Genomic DNA, 16101 nt, shown 5'->3' with positions numbered 1-16101 from the left:
GTTAAGCGTAATGACAAGTTGATATTGTTGGTTTGTAGCCTTACGTGACCTGAAGGAACGCTACAGTGATTAAATTTGTATTTGTTGATTTCGACGATCGATTTTCGGTTAAACCTTTTTATTTGTGCCAGCACATTTAGTGCTTTTTCTCCTGCTAAAAAGTCGGATAAAGTAAAATAAACAAATCCTAAAAAGTCATAAATAAGAGGCATCGACAGTGCGAGTGTCTCGGTAAGCTGTTAATTTGAACAATTACTGTGCTAGACGGATTGCTTTCCTGGTTACCCACGTACTATACATAGTTCATTGTGGGCGAATGTTTCTGTTTCAAACAACTGAAATGCTCAATCCTTTTTCCTTTTTTTTTCTTCAGCCTTAAAACTTAAGGTTAGAGTTAGACTAAACCCTAAACTGTTTTGGCGGCCAACCTATTTTTGGCTAATTGCTTAATCAAATTATATATATATTTCATTGAAATTCGCTCCTCTGTGACCGACCTCCGCGAACAAAACAAGATGGATGTTCGCTGTTCATTTAAGACTACAATCCTGGTCAAAAGTGTTGAAACAGTTACGGCAGATGACTTCACAGGCAGCCTCTTTTAAGACCAAAACCGCGCAAGCCCGCCTACCCCTCTCCCCCCTGTCAATGTTGATAAAAATCTTGAAGAAAAAAAATCCTTGACAATAGCTTCAGAATAGCCACGTTTCAAGAATTGTTCGCCTCCTAGAACAGTATTCTCGAACTAGAGAGACGATAAGATAGATATTCACGTCTTATTCCAATAATAGCGATTGTTCAGCAATCACGTTTGGTTCCAACACAACTGTCTAACCACTTTCTATTGTCCCTTTTTCCTTTTTTCCCACATCCGATCTAGTCTTCAGAATAGCTTCATTTTCATCAAACATTGCTAGGAGAGAGGGGGGTCAATTGTACTTGCTTCTATTCATCTTTTGTTCTAAAACGTTAAGGACGTAGTTGAAATCGTGGGTTTTAGCGCGCAAAAAGGGGAGGTGTCCCAACAACTTATGGCCAGGATTGTAGGTTTACACTAGAGGAAATTGTTCCGGATTCGTGATGAATCCGGAACGTTTTAGTGCTGGATTGATTTTGCCGTTTACACAAAAGTGGACGAAACCGAAATAAAAACTCCCCGGTTTGGTCGTGTCTCCGGAGATTTTGAATCCGGAATTTAAAGTGGGAACTTTGAATCCGAAAACTTTTGAATCCGGAGAGTTTTGTCGTGTGAACGATTTTCTCCGCCTGTGATCTTTTGAGTTTGCGGTGGAACGAAAATGGCGGATTACATGATCCAGTCGTAGTCGAGTCGTAGGCACATTGATGGCCATTTGATGGCGGTCGCTGGGTGATTACCTCGTGCTGTTTCAGGTGTAGGTAATCACTTTTATAATAGGTAATGCCATACTCCTCAGAAACCCAATTTATACCTTACTGCGCAGATGACGACGATGGCACGATCGAAAACCTCGACGGTTTTCGACCCTAAACCCTAAATAAATACCTGGAGGGACCTGACATGATGGACAACAGTACCGTGGTCAGCGAGTTGAAAGAAAACTTCAGACTGTCTCAATCTACCCCTAGCCTTATTTTCGGAGGCATTTTGTTTCTCGTTGTCGAGGCAACAAACTGCTTGTTAACCATTCCATCATGAATGTTCCCGGAGTTATCGTCGTGTGTAAACGGTTAAGAATCCGAATATCCTTTCACTGTAAACCCCTACTAATCCGAATACTCTAAAATTGATGAATTCGGGAACTCCTTTAGTGTAAACCTAGTCCTAGATCGACCACTGTAATGTTTATTTGTCTACCAGTGTTTTGATCTGCAAATTTCAGTTAATTGATCAAACAACCAAAGTAGAAAAGATGGATTTTTTTCCCAGTATGATTGAAACTTAAACGCAATTTCTTCCTCGGCTAATTCAATTCAAGAAATTCCGGGTTTTCTAGCTGAGTTTGAGCATATTGTGTAGGTACAAATTTTCTACACAGCTAGAAGAGCTGAGATGCCGTCACGCAGTTAGTAGTCTATAGAAATTATGGTATTTCCACTTGACTTTATTTGTCAGTCAATGATTCAATTGCCATAAACCATAGAGGATTGGTTAAGTGTATCTCTAAAACTGCCACTGTGTTGTAAGTTATCAGTGAAATCAATAAAATAAACAAGTGTTAAAATCATTTCCCGGAGTACTGTAGTAACGTTCTTTATCATGGATGTCGTGGGTGTCGCAATGCAAATGAAAAAACATATATATTTATACTAACTTAAACGAAAAAAAACAACAACAACAAAAAAACATTTTCCATTATTTTATCCACACAACGTTTCAAAAATTGCTTTCATCGGATTGCTGGAAACGAATATTTTACTCGAGAGTGGCTATCCGCGTCACGCAATTACTTACATTCCAACGGCGGATTTTGGGCAAAATCTATGAGAAACACAGGCCAAGGCGGGCGACTTGAAACCATTTGCCCAGAGATATTTTTTGATATCCTAACAGGTGGCTGTTTATTTAACTCGTAGAAAGTGTTTTTATGGTATCTAAAGTTATAGCCCATAGAAAAATATGGCGATGTTTCCACGCAATAATTCTCTTGCGACAAACTGTACAATTTTGCGTGTCAGTTTGATCTCTTTTCGGGCTCAAAACTAACTTTGATTTATTTTATTTTTCGCTCAGTCATACCACGAAGACCTGAACTGAATATAAAATCCATTGAAAGATTCTCAAGTAGCTGTTCTGCGGAGCGCGAAGCAATCAAATATTCGGAAAATTCAGCAAAACCGGAAGTAGATTTTGAGCCCAATCGGGTCGAAATCGTTTTTGGCGTATTTCTACCAAAGAAGGCTGTATTAGCAGAAACTAGCTATGGTCCGTTTCTATTCTTACTAGGACCTATCTATGGACAAAATACAAGCGAAATCAATTTTTCGACTTGTGCCATTGATAGGCGATTTAGGTCCATTTTTATAGGCATTCACTCTTAATTTACTCGTCAATGTTAACATCGAGGCACCCCTAAATAGGCGCCAATCGATTTAGGTCCATTTTTATAGGCATTCACTCTTAATTTACTCGTCAATCTTAACATCGAGGCACCCCTAAATAGACGCTAAATCATGGTAGACCCGAGGACACTTTAACCGGAACTAAAACCACGATTTTTTTAACCCTCAAGAGGTAAAACGAACATCTTTGTCACGTCCAGATAAATTCTTTAGAGGAAGTCTTACAATTCATGATTAAGATTATGACCTTGACAAGCCTGGTTAATCTTCCTAATCGTAGGGATTTTGACTCAAACTCAGGTTAACTTGAATCATTTAGTCAAAAAGTGTTTCCCTTTTGATGGCAAAGTTATTTTTACTTTCTTTTTCTTGATTGGTAATGGATTGAAAACAAACTGTGTCTAAATGTTTGAATTACGTACTGAACAAAACTTCCTCCAATTTTATCGGTTTTGATCATGAATTGTTTTGGGACGTGACGTACGTGGCGCAGAGGTTGGCAAGCTACACAAACTGTTCTCGCTTTCTCAGTCTTGGTTTAGGTTAAGCAATACTTTTGTAATATTTTTTGGGGGAAGATCCAGCAATAATGTATAGACTTTGCTCTTTTCTTCAGCTATCCTTGATATCGTTAAACGTACATAGGATATCAGTTCAGTTGATAACAGGCCAGTAGATGGACCTTCTGATTGGTTGATTCCAAATCTGCTATGGATTTCAGCCGGATTAAAACAAACGGAGTTCCTCCTAGATTGTCGAGATCTCAAGTTTTGCATGATAATTCTAATCTTGAACTAAGTGAAAAATGAGCTACAATCGCCAAAAGTATCGTACGAGTACGTTCCTCTGTTTAAGGCACAAATCATATCAAGAGTTCCTATTGACTGAAAACCCAAATAACAAAGTCTCTGACGTTAAAGTCACGGAATGTTTGGTTGTATCTGTCACCTGTAACGTTTATTGTTAATTTGGGAGCGACCATAACTGTTTTGAATTTCAAAGAAAAACAATTGAAACAAAAAAACTACAGGACATATTGAATTTCCGTAAGTAATGAAACCTTGTAAGGGTCTCATTTTCTTTACATCTTGTTAATGACATACTGAAATCAACTACATCACAGGAAACCAGCTTGTGCTTACAACATGAAGGAGAAATTTTTAAAGTACGTAGCCTTACTCACTCTGTTTTCAACAATAGTTGAACCAAAGCGAACAATAGGTAAGTATTATTTTCCTAAATTAATCACGTTTTTATATTTCTCAATCGGGCTTTAACAAGAATTTTCGATAACTTCCGTTTCTTCAATGATCGTTGCCTGACACGCTTCACACATTGTCCAAAACCAGCTCAAGAAAAAGCGTCAGTATTAACCTATTTATACGATAACCGTTGCCGTTTCATATAATTTGAAAAATTAAAATTCATAAAGGGGAGAGCTCTTCACATAATTAAAACTAAAAGTATCATTACACCTCACGAGGAAACTTAGATGTTAGTGAAAAGCTTGACAACATCAGTGAATTTATTTTTCGGCTAAGCGATATAGAGTTATCAGGTTGGTATATCGTGCCGGTGTGCGTGCATGCAAATCATTGTCTGAAAATAACATTTTCTGATATTGACAACCGGTCGGTAAGTATTTATAGGTTTAGCTTCACGAGTATCAACATCCTAAAACCTCTTCTCCTTCAGAAAAGCATGGTCACCAGTCCAAGAGGAATGCAATTATTCACAAGCCGATTAAACCTAATCTGATTTCCAGACACAAGAAACATGATATCTTCACACTAGCAGCCCCACCGAGCATCAGTTCGTTGCTTCCCTCGGCGAGTCATGTGGCCTTGATGCCTAATGGCGTGCCAACTGCAGCTGGGAAATACATCCATCACTTAATGCATCATCATCCGCTCAACATCCCGGTTTATCATGGTTATAGTCCAAAAGGCGTCTACCCAGTTCATTTACCACAACATTATGGACCACTTGGTCCATTCGGGCACCACGTGTTCTACCGACACGATCTGTGGAGACGCGGTGACAGGCTCGGTTTAGGATATGGTGCACCCTATCCCTACGCACATGGTTTTGTTCGTAGTCCATGGTACACCTCTTTAAGACACGGCTTGGGTTATGGTTACCATCACCAGTTTAGACATGGACTTTGGCGTGGTCTGCATGTTGGACATGTTCCAGGTAATTACGTATTTCGTCGTGCATATCGACATGGTTCAGGTTATGGTTATGGACACGGATATCCAGGATATGGTCATTTTACTGGTGAGTTCATTATCATATATCAATGGGGACAGGAGCCGATTAACAATGACTTTTCCGTGTACTATTTTCAGGTCTCGCACATCTTTGTGTATCATACCATAAGTTGCCTTAACAAAATTTCTTGACCGCGACTTCCGTCTAAATCTGAATATTCAGTTTCACATCAGTCTGAGGGTAACACGATGATATAAGCTTCCATGGCAACAAATACACCTATTTTGTTTTAACGGTGATGTATTAAAACTGATGACAGCAATCTCGGGTCTTTTTTGTTGATTTTCTTAAGGAAACTGGTTTCATCCGTTGAGGGGCTGGTACCCATATTCCTTTGATCACAGCGTGGATTTACGAGGCGCCAGTGGCCCGGACATCATGTTTGTCGAAAAAAGTTCCATACGTAAGTACGCTTTTAGTTATTTGTTATTTAGATAATTCAGAGAAAAGGTTCAACAAACCTCAGCCAGCAACCACGATGTTCGAGTTATTTTGAAAAAATATTAATTCAACAGGTTTTAAACATCCTTCAGCCTTGGCGCTGACGAACTCTAAGCTTAGCTAGTAAGAAAAATATGCCAAATGTAATTATAACGCCATTAAGAGTTCGATTTGAAATTTCATAGGAAGAGAAAAAATGGTGAGAAGAGCATACGATGGTCATTTTATGGGGTTTCACAAGAGAGAAATGGTGAAACAAAATGTTTAATATTATATGTTGTAAAATACACCAGACCAGCATTAACGTTAGTAGCTGTGGTATATTTACGCAGGTGTGGCGCCAAAGAGCAGTTTTAAATATGCTTCTGTTACAAGCTCACGCACATTTCAATTATTTTTCCGCAGCTGCTTCCAAAGGTTCTTGGCTTGGAAGTAAGACTAACCCTCGTCGCTTACTCAAGACCAGACATAAGTCGACACTGACGAAACGAGTGCGTGCACACTTTCCAGTCAGGCCCTCCTACCGTCGTTTCCCATTAAGGCGCAATGTCATTCCGGTAGCCTTCCGCATTCAACGTTTAAAGATAAGCCTGCCTTTGTTGAAGAGAATGCTAAAGCGTTCGAAGATTTACAAAAAGATTATTAAGTCTCAAATAAATAAAGCAACAGGCTATGTTCGGCGATCTGAACAAGCAAATGAAAGCAAGAAGACAAAGTAGAGATCATACATGACCATAAAAAAATAGGTCACAGATGTCATGTTTGAACGGATTTGTCTTTTACAAGTCCTCAATCTGACAAGAATAAAGAGTTTATAACCGATTCACGTATGGTTAACAGGTTCGTTTAGTTCTGTCCAAGAATTCCTGTCTTTTGTCAGTCTATCGTATTAATTAAAAGGAGCTACTAACATAAGAAGTTCAAGAGAAGTACTTTTTATTTGCATCCGTGGCATTATATTACCCGCAACTGTATATTCTTGAACTGATCCTACCCGCACTGTTTGGGGCCTGGACACAGACAAGAAAAGACAAGATAGCTCCCATGTACATTTACAAGATACTGCCACGTTCCCCCATTTTACGGGGGTAAACTTATCTAGTAATAATGTCCAATTTAGGATGAGGGTGTACAAGAGGTGGGTAGAGTCTGCATACTAGCCAAGGGGCCCATCAAGCCAGCGCTTTTCTCCGGTTTCTGTAGACTAGGAATATTTCTGCTTCCCTTGGATGGGATGGTAGTCCATCGCAGGGTTACCCCCAGCATTAGATTCGTCGGTACCCATTTATACACCTGAGTGGAGAGAGACTCTGTACATGTGAGAGTAAAGTGTCTTACCCAAGAACACAGGACAATGTCCCATTCCAGGGCTCGAACCCGGACCACTCGACCCGGAGTCGAGCGGACTTACCATGAGGCCACCGTGCCTGCCACAGAGGGCGTATTTCAGCGAAATTAGGGGACTTTAAGATCCAGGACGCGACGGCTCTAAGACGCCACCGGATGTAAAATATCCAGGCAGGGTGCATAGTGCGCATGCCCAAGGCGTTTTGTCAGTGGCGCCAAGTCGCGTCGAGAACGTCATTTGGCAAAGTTTGGCGTTGTGTACAGAACGTGAGTGTAAAATCGTTTTTTTTTGTCCGTGAAAATAATGCTTTGTCTCCCTTAAACCTCTCAGGCTCTCAGTAGAGTTACGTAAAATCTTGGTCCTAGATTGCAGTCAATTTGGAAAGCAAAGATGCGACAGTTAAGACATTTTTCATCATATATTCACAGGTGATCAGCTGGTTGACGTCTTTGATCGAAGTATGTCATCCAAGCCAAAACCTCCCTGGTAAATGTAAACTTTATTTATGTCTATTGGAGTCGGTTGAACAAATCCTCGTATTTTTTACATGTGTTATGTTTGAGAAACATGTGTTTTGTGTTATGTTTCGCGGACACTAAACGTAATTTCATTCAGTCGAAGTATTGAATGTAAGCTTACACTCTTGTTATTTTATTTTTAGCTCGGTGATGTTTTGGTCAAACGAGCATGACGTGTTGTTGTGCCGAGAAGTGGTAAATTTAAACCCTTTTACGTCCAAAAAAGGATCCACTCAAAGAAGCGGGATGTGGGAGAAAATAGCTCAAGTTTTGAACGAATGTACCCTACTGAGATTCAGCGTTGACAAGCGGTCGGTTCGCGACCATATGGGGATTCTCGTGAACAAGCATAAAAGGAAGGTCAGAGCCAAGGAGAAGGCATCTGGTATAGCGCCCGACGAGCCAAGCGAACTGGAAAACCTTTTAGACACTATTATCGCTTTAGAAGAAAGTGCAGATGCTGAATCGCAGGAATTAAGAGCAGAGAAAAATGAAAAATGTGAAAACGACCGAGCAAAGGCAGAAGATGCGAGATTAAAGGCCATGGAAAAGCTGTCTGAGACTAGGAAAAGATTAAGTGAGAGCGAAGAGGAAAAACCCAAACGACAGCGAAGAAGTGGAAGCGATGCGATGGAATTTTTAGCAGATAGGGCTAGGATAAATTACGAACTGAAACAACAAGAGTTTAAAATGTTGAAAGAACAGCAAGCGTTGGAGAGAGAAAATATGGAAGCAATGGCCAAACAGCAGCTACAAACACAACAGCAACAAACCGAAATGTTTTAAGTTATGCAACAGCAACAACAGCAAAGCCAACAACAGCTGCTTAACACCCAAATAATGATGATGCAACAACAACAAGAACAGTCAAGGGCAATGATGGCTTTATTGGAGAAATTAACCAATAAGTGATCTATGGATTTGTGTCAGAAGTCAGGTTTGCAGCATATTTTGCAATACTGCATATCGTTCCCATAAAATAACTACGTACAATAATTGTACTTTACTGTTATGTATCGGTCAAATCCAAGCTTAAATATCCCCCTTGCATAGAAGGGCAAAATTAATAAGTTATATGGTCACTCAATTAAAATTCTAGGTGTGGGAGAATTTGATCACCTGAAACGGACCTAGGTTAGGGCATTTGAATGGCTTTTAGTCCTAGGGAGGGGGAAATAATAACTGTATAGTTCAAATGCCCGGGGAGGATGATTAAGGTTACAGTATACCTTCGGGTCGGCAATTTTCTTCAAATTTGGATTTTTGGGTCAAAATAGTGGTCAAAGAATAATCTCTAATTTCTGAAAAAAAAAATTTGAAAAAGGCTAAATATTGGCGGAGAAATGGCGGTTTTACGTTTTCACCGGAAGTAAAAGTTTACCTCTTGATTGACAGCCCTATGGCGCGTATGCAATCAACCGAGACGATTTTTGCGGGAATTACCTATATGGATGTCACGAATTGACTACTCAGTTGATCAACATTGTTGTTCTGACTACCCAGCATTTTTGGTATTAGGCGTGTCTCTATTAAGTTATAAGTAAACATAGGCCACGTTTAAACCATGGACCAGTTCGAAAAAGCGAAAACAGCGAAGAACGAATGAAAATACATCAATGAGTGAAGAAGCAAAAGTTCGCCGCGCGGATGAAGCTATAGTTATCGTATAAGGCGGGCAAATATTCGTGGTAAGAGAAAAGAAAGGTTCTGTAAAAATTTCGGAACTTGACAGCAATAACAGGGATCCTGACAGAGACTCTTCTGATGAGTCCGATATCGACGAATCGTCGGACTCATTGAGACCATTTGAAATATTATCCATGCAGTTGCCCACACACAGTTGCTCTCCGCGCTTTCTTTTGTTTGTTTCCTTCGCTCAGCCACTCTAGCGTTCGTATCCTTTTTAGTCTTCCCATTTTGCCAGACCAGCTTCAAGAAAAACCGAGCTACAGAAAAATTATCTCTCTGCTTTCGGTTCCTTGAGCGCATTGCGAAACACAAGAGTTTTTTAGAGATTCGCGCGTAAATTTCACCAGGAGGTTAACGGTAGTAAACTTTCCCTGCACTGATTGTTTCAGTTATCTGAGAACCCAGTTGAAGGCGTTTGTGGGCGGAGTTTGTTTGCGAAGCAGAAAATTTTTCTTAGCGCTGTTTTCTCGAATAAATTTTTTCGCTTGAAGCAGACACTTTAAAGAGTTATAACTCAAAGGAAATTTGTTCAATTGCTCTTAAATTTGGACAGTGGCTAGTTTAACATATAAACTACAAAGGCGTGTCTGGGAATTGTTAATTTCGAAATACTTTATCTTCGAGAGCGATTTTTGTACGATCACTCCACATTTTTTTAATCCTATTTCGAAAATGTTCTGTAACTTTTCACTGCAATTGAATATGCCAAAACGCAGACACGTTTTTTAAGCGCTTTGGGCCCTGAAACCGAGGAAAAAATTAAATTGGCGAAAAACAAAATTCGCTTTGACTTGTAACTTTCGAAAGGTGATTCGGGCGCTCGCATTTGGTGAAAAATTCGACAATTCATTTTCTTTCAAAATTGTTGGTATAGTTTGATAGCCAGCTCTATAAGCTTTAATTTGATATGGGGGTTTAGGTATCTACAGCTTAAACTGCACGCGCTACATCGCTTGCGCGCGAGACACCCCTGAAGGTATACTGTAACCTTAAGCTTCAATTTGACTGGTACATCAAGTGGCATAAGCCAACATCTAAAACTACACAGTATGAACATTTTGGAGTGGCTTGTAGATAAAAATATTTTAAAAAATACACTCCTTAATTTGCAGGCCCTTGAGATACACATGACATAAAACCACGTGTTGCATTATATTTTGTTTGAGGAGACTTGTATGTTAGCAACTGTTGCTGAATTGTTAAGTTGAAACTCGGTTGTCACCAGCAGCCAGGAAAAGTTGACTGATGTTGTATATGTACACATTTGTTGCCAGTTTTTCAAGTGACAAAGAACGTTTTGTTTCATTACTTGAGGGACTTTCCTTGTATCTCTGTTCTCTGTGAAAGTTAGAGGCCTACCTTCCAGGCCATCCGTTGTGTTTTTACATTTCAAACCAATCCACAAAAAGTTAATTAAATATGATTTTAAAGGTACTGATTCGTGTGCACCTATATGAGCCAAACTATATTTGCTGCATAGATATCTTAGTTAAACCCTTCATATCTATCCCTTTCACTGATTGTTCTTGGTAAAGAAAACATACAGGAAACTTTACTAACCATAGCTAAGTAGAACTACAACATGTTTCAATCCAAGAGTCTGGAACTCACAGGGGAAAGGTTAATTACAAAAGGAAATTTTTACCCACAACCCTCTTGTAGAAGCATTTTTGTCACAGGAATTATATATACAAAAACTTATATTATTCTCACGAACAGTCCACTGTGACAAAGCCCTGTTAATTAAAATAGTCATTTAATGAAGGTGGATCTAGTCCAAAAAATCAGCTGTTGTGTTTGAATAAACACAAGTTAAAGCATTTCTTAAAATAGAACATACTATGCACATTTTTCCGACTCGACTGAGTCCAATCTTCAAATTCTTTTTAAAATCTAAAAATTTGAAGTAGTTTACAATATCTCCGAATAACCATTCAACTGATGATCGAACAACACTCATGGACTCATTAAACATCTCCATATCTCGTGTTAGAATGCCAACTCTGAAAGGTGCCTGCAAGTGAACCCTGAGTGGGTATGCTGGATCCCCATATAAATACCTTACTCTACCAACAGGGTCAAATGCAAAGTTTTGTAAATCATCGTACAGTTGGGAGACTGCCAGCATTCTTGCATCGTGCATTCTGCCTTCTAAAAGAAGGAAAGAAGACAGGTTCACTCTTAAAACAAACTAAGGATATATATTTCATCGTTAATGTTCGCTGAAATCAAGTCATGCAGGCTTCACATATAACTAGCAGGTAGGGTATATGGCACGAAAACAAGAAATTGAATAGGCTATTATTGATTGTTGAAAAGAATTTCACCAAAGAATAAGGCAAAAGTAAGAGGCAAGTGACATGAAAGAAAAATTCCATAAATATGGCATTGAAAGGAAAACAGCTTGCTTTGTGAATAGAAAAAAATCTGGGGCTTACCTACAGGACCATAGATATTAGCAATCAGTCCATTGGGAAGCGTGATGGCCTGGAACTTGAGCGCATGTACGCGCTTGTGGCCATTATAAACAACTCGCTGGTTTAACATCGGCCGACTAATGGGCCGCACAGTTCCGTTTAGAAAGCCGAAACAGTTATCAAGGGCTGCTCCTTTAGAGTGGACCGCATCTGCATACGTAGCGATTAAAGGTGGGTTTAAAATACCATGGTTCCACTGTGTAACCTTGTGCCCGTGAGTGTTATATATCCAGTCTGTAACCTCGTTGCTGACCATACTGAGCTCTGGCACCGATCGCCCAAAGATTGGTACCATGTCGGAATAGCGGCATGGATATGCGAACCTCTTAAGCACGATACAGAGGCCTTCGGTTCCATCACAGATTGTTCCATTAGAGCACTTGAAGATGGGTGGAACTCTTAAGGTTTCAACAAGTAACGCGATATCCCTTTTGTCGACTCGAAAATCAGCTTTGCATTCGGCAGAATTTTTGTTTTCGACAGAAAATTTCTCGTATACCGAGTGCTGAAATGGAAGATTTTGTGGAGCATACGCCTCGTAAAGCACAGAAAATACTTCGTCGCCTATAATTTCTTCCACCAAGCAAGGTAGCAGTAATTCTTGAATTTTTTTGAAGGAAGCCATTTTTTGTTTCTTCGTCAAAACCTTTGTACAGATTAATGCACTGATACATCGCGTCGCAAATCTTAACTTAAATTTCCCGCGCTTACAACGCCGTCCTCGTTCCAGGTTTTTTCCCGGTCACCGCGTCCTAAGAGCCGTCGCGTCCTGGATCTTAAAGTCCCTATTGGAGGACTGTGCACGTTGCCCGGTAGTCCTATTTGACCCAAAGGAAAAGCAAGTAAAAGTGATTTTGGCTGCTGCGAGCTGAAAACAGCCACTAGATGAATATTTGTTTCTAGTTCGATCTGTGATAAATGACAGTACTCTTGAGAATCGAAAACTTCCAGGTAACAATGGTAACCCGAATTTGCAGGCCAAGTTTTACGGTCACTAACAAAGTACAGAGTGAAGACATTTCTGTTTTCTGCTCGGTCCTTCTTTTATCTTTTTGTTATTGTTGCTGTTGCTGCTGCTGCTGCTGCTGCTGCTGCTGTTGTTGTTGTTGTTGTCCATCACTCCTTTCGAGATGACAGAGACCAAGAGGCGATATGGATAAGACTTAGTTTGATTCAAAAAAGCATCAAAAAGATGCTTGGAAATGCCAAAGATATCACATAACATGGGTAGAGGCCTTGGCGACGAGCTGAACCAAATGAAAGGATCCTTTACAACCACCAGCCTAAGATGAAGGGAGGGCTAGCGGATCGAGTTTCCGATCGGTAACAAATTGCAGACTCATTCTTGGCTTTCTCAAACAAAATTCATTAACCAGCAGGAAGACTTCATACTCTCAGAATATTCCTAAGGGAGGGTTTCACGGCTCGGCACATGTTCAAGCTACAACCTAAGCCGTTCAGTTTCATTGTTTGTAAAACAATCAGAAGCGTACAGATAACTCTTACGGGAAATTTGCCTTTGAAAACTGAATCTAGCGATCAGTCGCGCAGACGTGAGATTTCTCATAAGAATCCTTTCGTATGTTTTGACTCCATGCATAAAGTACATTTTCGTGTCGTATCAACCACATGTAATTCAGCAATCACAGATTTTAATTTTGTGAAAGCATATGGCTACACGAAGGCTAGCAGAAAGACAAATGCCCAAATTTGACGAAGTTACACAGAAAATGTCGAATTTTGTATTGAACATTGAATTTGTCATTTGGCTCCTCGATTTTCAGTATTCTGGACCGAACGCACGAGTTATCTATTCGCATCTGACTGGTTTATAAACAATGGAATTGGGTGAGCTACATTATAGCTCGCACGTCCGCTGAACAGTGAAGCTATCCCTTTAAAGGCGACACTCAATTCATGTGTGCAAGTGGCATAATCATCAAATCCCATAAGAATATGAAACTTCAAGTTATATATATGTGAAATAGTTATGTAAAGAAATCGCCAAGAAATCGTTAGACTGTTAAACCAGTCCCAGGGCAGGCCGGATTAGGGTTAGGGTTAGGGTTAGGGTTAGGCCGGGTTCCAGGGCAGGCCGGGTTCCCGTGTTTGTTATCTCGAGTTCACCTTAAGGCTTATAACATCTTTCTGTTATCAGACGACGGCTGTTTCTTTTGAGTTATAGTTATCTTTATTAAATCAATTTTAAAATCACTGGTTATCCTTGCAATCTGATTGGCTCTCTCTCTGCGATTTATTCACGAATCGCACTATTTTTTGCTCTAAATCGCATCTTTTTCTCAGCCAATGAGAATGGGACGGTAAAACAAAACAACCAATCAGATTTCAAGATTAGTTTAAAGTAATCAATAAAATTTCAGGAAAATGAAAGGCAAAAAGCCATTGTGTGGAGAATTTTGCAACTACTAATGCCAAAACTTTGTTATTGTAGTTTTTTTTTTTCAAAAAAAATTGACGAATTTAATTAATTACAGTTTCTGAATGACGATTATGAGCTCCATCAGGCTGGAGGCCTACTTTAATGGAAGTCTCCAACTTTCAGCATCCATTTTGAGGAATATTTTCGCGAGTTTTCGTCAACATCGGCTCAAGATCCGTATGATACCGAGTCCAGTAAAACATAAACAAACGAAAACCACACCACAACAAATTCAGAACCATCTCAAGAAGGTAGATGTTTCCAGGTTTCCGGTAGTTTCAAACGAAGCAACAAAAGAGCTCAACTCTGTCGCTGTGAATAAAAATAGTCAAAATATGCCCCACTGCACAAAACAGTGAATGAACGAACGTCTTAGGAAGCCGGTGCCAGTCCCGCCATCTTGGAAATATCTTGAAACAAATGGCGCTGCAAGAACTTGACAAGGTCCTGAGTATTGAGTCCTACGCCGAGGTCACAAAAAGAAACGGAGATGATAACGAGCTGGACTCTCTTAAAATCATGCCATTAAACAGTATTTAAAACAAAAAAACTTACTATCCACTGGGCATCGTGCACTCGAGGTAGTTTCACAACTCAAAAGAAATCGATCGCAGAATTACACAGGATATGCACCTTCAAATTCCTTCTCCAAAGATAATGAAAAGTCTCAGCCTAAACCGCAGAAGAAAGGAACGCCTTCCATCATTGATTCAGGCGACGAGAATTGAACTCTTTTACCTGAAGTAGACTATTTTCGTTCTGACTTCAGAACTGCTTGTTTCTTTGTCATGCTCGAATGAGTTTTCATCACATGACATCGTTTTGCATACTAAATGAGACGTAAAGTCGTTTCCAGTTCCGCTGTTTTTAAACAAACCGGCTACTGAAACAATACACCAAAAATCTAAAATTTAAGGCGATAAAATTGTGCGATTTCAAAATGGATCTAATAAAGTGGCAATATAACTTCGTGTCGTGCAATTTTGGTCTGAAATCATACTTGTGATTTCAAATCGAACTCGCGCGCTGCGCGCTCGTTCGATTTTGAAATCACAAGTATGATTTCAGACCAAACTGCACTCTACTCAGTTCAATTACCATTATTAATTTCACTAGCAACTCAAAACTAATCAATGGATTCGCAAGATGGTACCCGTCACACATGTTTGGCAATTAAAAACAAACAGGTTGCTTAAAGCATAATTAATCCTTTCTTTGTTTGACCCGGTCCTTATCAACGTGTTGATGAAATAGATCCTTCTCTTGACTTTATGTGATCAATCATTGTCAGCTCTGTTACTTCCTCAGACACGCCCAAGGTACGTTATTACGTTTCAGTAATTTGTGTTCATAGTTTCGGTACTAATGCGTAAAGATAAACATTTAATTTGAAGGCTCATACATTTGTTTTACATACGCCTTAAGATAAATACGCGGCTAATCAGATTAAACCTATCCATATTCTTTGAAATAGTCTACTGACTTTAAGTGATTGTGTGCAGTTACAGGATAAGAATTTACAACATCAGTTCATTATAAAGTTATTCATCTAATCGACTATTTGTCCACTGAGTTGCTCATTCCAGCAAAATGGTATTCCGCCGGTAATGCATTACTGAGAAAAGGCATGTTATCCTTCTTCAGTTTGCCCGCTTGTAGTCTTTGCAGTCTCGATCAATAACACTTCATGCTACACGTATTTTTTCAGATGGTGTCTTTTAAAACGCTTGGAGTACATGTACATCGCAATTTTATCTCACTTAACTTTACAAAAAAGCTTTACGAAAAGACTGTCTACAAACTATTTTGTGCTGTTATTTATATATTTTTCAGTTTGACAACTGAATTAATCTCATCCAGGGACCTGTCTTT

At 39.5% G+C, this 16101-nt stretch overlaps 2 protein-coding genes and 1 pseudogene across 2 annotated transcripts; 2 read left to right on the top strand and 1 right to left on the bottom strand.

Moving 5' to 3' along the window:
- The first annotated feature begins 4066 nt into the window (after positions 1-4066).
- Positions 4067-6675, top strand: LOC110051239 (uncharacterized). The gene is made up of 4 exons (XM_020757256.2): positions 4067-4263; positions 4738-5322; positions 5609-5719; positions 6163-6675. The coding sequence occupies exons 1-4, from the start codon at positions 4188-4190 to the stop codon at positions 6474-6476; spliced, it is 1086 nt and encodes a 361-aa protein (XP_020612915.2). The 5' UTR covers positions 4067-4187; the 3' UTR covers positions 6477-6675.
- A 1085-nt stretch (positions 6676-7760) lies between these two features.
- Positions 7761-8489, top strand: LOC110051223 (uncharacterized). Its single transcript, XM_089284997.1, has one exon. The coding sequence runs from the start codon at positions 7774-7776 to the stop codon at positions 8407-8409; it is 636 nt and encodes a 211-aa protein (XP_089141123.1). The 5' UTR covers positions 7761-7773; the 3' UTR covers positions 8410-8489.
- Positions 8490-10990: 2501 nt separating this feature from the next.
- Positions 10991-12595, bottom strand: LOC149115530 (uncharacterized; annotated as a pseudogene).
- Between the last annotated feature and the right edge of the window lie 3506 nt (positions 12596-16101).

Source organism: Orbicella faveolata, unplaced genomic scaffold, assembly GCF_042242905.1.
Source record: "Orbicella faveolata isolate gen_17 unplaced genomic scaffold, um_ofav_v1 contig_13, whole genome shotgun sequence".
In the NCBI taxonomy this organism is placed as follows: domain Eukaryota; kingdom Metazoa; phylum Cnidaria; class Anthozoa; order Scleractinia; family Merulinidae; genus Orbicella; species Orbicella faveolata.
This window is presented reverse-complemented; position numbering and strand designations above follow the sequence as displayed.